Here is a 4664-nt window from a genome sequence, read left to right as displayed (position 1 = left end):
TAAATATTCTGTGTGTGTGACAGATCTAAGATATTCTCTGAGTTTTACAGATTTTAGATAAGTATTCTGTGTGTGACATATCTTTGATAAATATTCTGTGTGTGTGACAGATCTAAGATAAATATTCTCTGTGCGTGACAGATCTTAGATAAATATTCTGTGTGCGATAGATCTAAGAAAAATATTCTGCGTGTGTGACAGATCTTAGATAAATATTCTGTCTGTGTGTGACATATCTTTGATAAATAATCTGTGTATGTGACAGATCTAAGATAAATATTATCTGTGTGTGACAGATCTTAGATAAATATTCTGTGTGTATGACACATTTAAGGTAAATATTATCTGTGTGTGAAAAATCTTAGATAAATAGTCTCTGTGTGTGACACGTTTTGGATAAATATTCTCTGTGTGTTACAAATTTAAGATAAATATTCTGTGTGTGTGTGACAAATCTTAGATAAATAGTGTCTGTGTGTGACAATTTTTTGTTAAATATTATCTGTGTGTGACACGTTTTAGATAAATATTCTCTGTGTGTTACAGTTTTAAGATACGTATTATCTGTGAGTTACAGATTTAAGATACGTATTCTCTGTGTGTTACAGATTAAAGATACGTATTCTCTGTGTATTACAGATCGTGGATACATTCAACCTATTATTGTATTGTGAACACCCCTGTAAGATACGTATTCTCTGTGTGTTACAGATTTAAGATACGTATTCTCTGCGTGTTACAGATCGTGGATACATTCAATCTATTATTGTATTGTGAACACTCCTGTAAGTGACGTATTCTCGGTGTGTAACAGATCGAGGATACATTCAATCTATTATTGTATTGTGAACACCCCTGTAAGTGACGTATTCTCTGTGTGTAACAGATCGTGGATACATTCAATCTATTATTGTATTGTGAACACCCCTGTAAGTGACGTATTCTTTGTGTGTAACAGATCGTGGATACATTCAACCTATTATTGTATTGTGAATACCCCTGTAAGTGACAGATTTAAGATACGTATTCTCTGTGTGTTACAGATTTAAGATACGTATTATCTGTGTGTTACAGATTTAAGATACGTATTCTCTGTGTATTACAGATCTTGGATGCATTCGATTTATCATTGTGTTGTGAACACCCCTGTAAGTAACAGATAATTTTGATTACACTAACCTGCGTGACAGATAACACCAGCATCCTCAGAGTGATCGCAGTCATGGACACCGAATCCCCCGTACACACACTGGGCGATATTCTGCTCATTCCCAACGCACTCGACATCATCCATCAAAATACTTCCATTGCCACGCCCAAAGTAGGCATTCCCAACACCTTTAGCTGTCCCGCTGCAAGTATTGCGAATATGGCAGAAGTATTATACATTTGAAGTGATGCCATCAAAATAAAAATGATTTTTCGAATTTTCATATAGTTTTTGTGTGTTTTAACATATATGAGTAATATTCAGTCACCTTATTACATAGAACACGTTTAATTATAACCTGATGTACACACAACGATGACTCTATGTTATTATATCATTAACTAGGAACAATAATACGGTTGTTAACACAGCAACTACGTTAATACTAATGTCAGCATATTAAGGAATATACATTCGGCCTATACATGTTAGCTTATTAAGGAAGGCATATTTGGCGTATTATTGTCAGAATATTTAGGAATGTACATCCGGCTTATAAATGTAAGCATATTAAGGAATGTACATTTGGTCTATTAATGTGAGCATAATAAGGAAGGCATATTTGGCGTATTATTGTCAGCATTTTAAGGAATGTACATTTGGTATATTAATGTGAGCATATTAAGGAAGGTACATTTTGCCTAAATATGTGAGCATATTAAGGAAGGAAAATTTGGCCTATTAATGTTGACAAATCAAGGAAGGATAAGTTGACCTATTAATTTGAGCATATTAATGAAGGTACATTTTGCCTAAATATGTGAGCATATTAAGTCAGGCATATTTGGCGTAATATTGTCAGCATATTTAGGAATGTACATTCGTCCTATAAGTTTTAGCTTATTTAGGTATTTACATTTGGCCTATTAATGTGAGCATATTAAGGAAGGTACATTTGGCCAATTGATATAAGTATGTTAAGGAAGGTAAAATTGGCCAATTGATGTGAGCGTATAAAGGAAGGTACATTTGGCCAATTGATATAAGTATGTTAGGGAAGGTAAAATTGGCCAATTGATGTGAGCATATAAAGGAAGGTACATTTGGCCTATTGATTTAAGCATATTAAGGAATGTACATTTGGCCTATTCATGTTAACATATAAAGGAATGTACATTTCGCCTATTGATTTAAGCATATTAAGGAATGTACATTTGGCCTATTCATGTTAACATATAAAGGAATGTACATTTCGCCTATTGATTTAAGCATATTAAGGAATGTACATTTGGCCTATTCATGTTAACATATAAAGGAATGTACATTTCGCCTATTGATTTAAGCATATTAAGGAATGTACATTTGGCCTATTCATGTTAACATATAAAGGAATGTACATTTCGCCTATTGATTTAAGCATATTAAGGAATGTACATTTGGCCTATTCATGTTAACATATAAAGGAATGTACATTTCGCCTATTGATTTAAGCATATTAAGGAATGTACATTTGGCCTATTGATGTGAGCATAATAAGTCAGGCACATTTGGCGTAATATTGTCAGCATATTTAGGAAGGTACATTCGGCCTATAAGTTTTAGCTTATTAAGGTATTTACATTTGGTCTATTAATTTGAGCATATTAAGGAAGGTACATTTTGCCTTAATATGTGAGCATATTAAGGAAGGAAAATTTGGCCTATTAATGTTGACAAATCAAGGAAGGAACATTTGGCCTATTGATTTGAGCATATTAAGGCAGTGATTTTTCCACTTCCTCTCCACAGGGTCTGTGTCTGTTGATTTGGGAAAATACCATCTACAAAAATCATGATTTTGGGAAATCAAGTGACTATTTGCATTTATTTTGGAAAAAAACAGCGAAAGCCAGCTGGAGGAGGGGCCTTCATGAGGCCCCAAATTAACCTTAAAAATCACTGCTTGAAGGAAGGTACATTTTGTCTGTTAATGTGAGCATATTTATGAATGTACATTTGGCGTATTAATGTGATCATATCAAGGAAGGTACATTTTGCCAATTAATGTGAGCATATTAAGGAAGGTAATTTTGGAGTATTATTGTCAGCATATTAAGGAAGGTACATTGAGTCTATTGATGTGAGCATATTAAGGAAGGTAATTTTGGAGTATTATTTTCAACATATTGAGGAAGGTACATTTGACCTTAACGAGAAATAAGTAAAACCGTTAAGTGGTATACATATTAGTTATTTTTCTATATTGATTGCTACGATTGTAATAAAACGAGAGAGCGAGGTACAAAAAAAGAACGAAACAATGGCTGCTTATATAAGAAACGACGGCCACAAATAAATGATACATGAGCTACAAATATCAGATACGGTGGCTACACATATACAAGGGTCACAAATATATCTTTTAATGTCTACAACTAGAGATACAGAATCACAAATATAGATACAGGGGCTTCAACTATAGATACAGGGGTCACAAATATAGATATAAGGGCTTTAAATATAGATACAAGGGTCACAAATATATCTTATAGTGGCTACAACTTTAGATACAAGGGTCACAAATATAGATATAAGGGCTTCAAATATAGATACAGGGGTCACAAATATAGATATAAGGGCTTTAAATATAGATACAAGGGTCATAAATATATCTTATAATGTCTACAACTAGAGATACAGAATCAAATATATAGATACAGTGGCTTCAAATATGAATACAAGGGTCACACATATAGAAACAGGTCTTCAACTACAGATGCAGGGGTTACATACATAAGATACTTAGACAACACAAATAAGACACGGGTGCTAGACATATCAGCTTCTGGAACTACAGATACAGAGCTAGTTGTACATACGTAACTTTCACGGTAGAGTTGGCATAATGCTATGTGTATAAAACTTACTTTGTAAAACCAAGCATACTACATACAACGCCGGCGTCAACTTCGTCCCAGAGGTCATCACAAACCGTGCCCCATTGGCCGTTCACCTGGACCTCTACACGTCCCTCGTCCGCGCTTTGTCCGTTCACTAGTCGCACATTGACTGTTGGCACCTTGTCTGTTCAGACAAAACATAAGGAAACATAAATCAGCTACACTGCACGTGTTTTTACAAATAGAGAACATACATCAGGTACAAGATCTTACACACCTTATTTGCATATTTGCACGTACACATGATAACAACTCGTTTACACGATAGCAACACGTACACACGATAACAACTCGTACACATGATAACAACTCGTACAAATGATAACAACACGTACACATGATAACAACTCGTTTACACGATAACAACTCGTACACATGATAACAACACGTACACACGTTAACAACACGTACACATAATAACAACTCGTACACATGATAACAACACGTACACATGATAACAACTCGTTCACACGATAGCAACTCGTACACATGATAACAACACGTACACACGTTAACAACACGTACACATAATAACAACTCGTACACATGATAACAACACGTACACATGATAACAA

At 34.4% G+C, this 4664-nt stretch overlaps 1 protein-coding gene across 1 annotated transcript in view; it reads right to left on the bottom strand.

Moving 5' to 3' along the window:
• Nucleotides 1-4664, bottom strand: part of LOC110460699 (deleted in malignant brain tumors 1 protein-like) — a 66774-nt gene that overhangs the window by 40794 nt on the left and 21316 nt on the right. The window contains exons 5-6 of the mRNA XM_021513755.1: nucleotides 4057-4213; nucleotides 1180-1352 (exon numbers count right to left, since the gene is read on the bottom strand). Coding sequence (XP_021369430.1) covers nucleotides 1180-1352; nucleotides 4057-4213 — 330 coding nt within the window. The remainder of the gene's footprint in view (nucleotides 1-1179; nucleotides 1353-4056; nucleotides 4214-4664) is intronic.

This window comes from Mizuhopecten yessoensis, unplaced genomic scaffold (assembly GCF_002113885.1).
Source record: "Mizuhopecten yessoensis strain PY_sf001 unplaced genomic scaffold, ASM211388v2 scaffold10457, whole genome shotgun sequence".
Lineage (NCBI taxonomy): Eukaryota > Metazoa > Mollusca > Bivalvia > Pectinida > Pectinidae > Mizuhopecten > Mizuhopecten yessoensis.
Note: the sequence above shows the minus strand (reverse complement) of the source record. Positions and strands in the feature narration are given on the sequence as shown.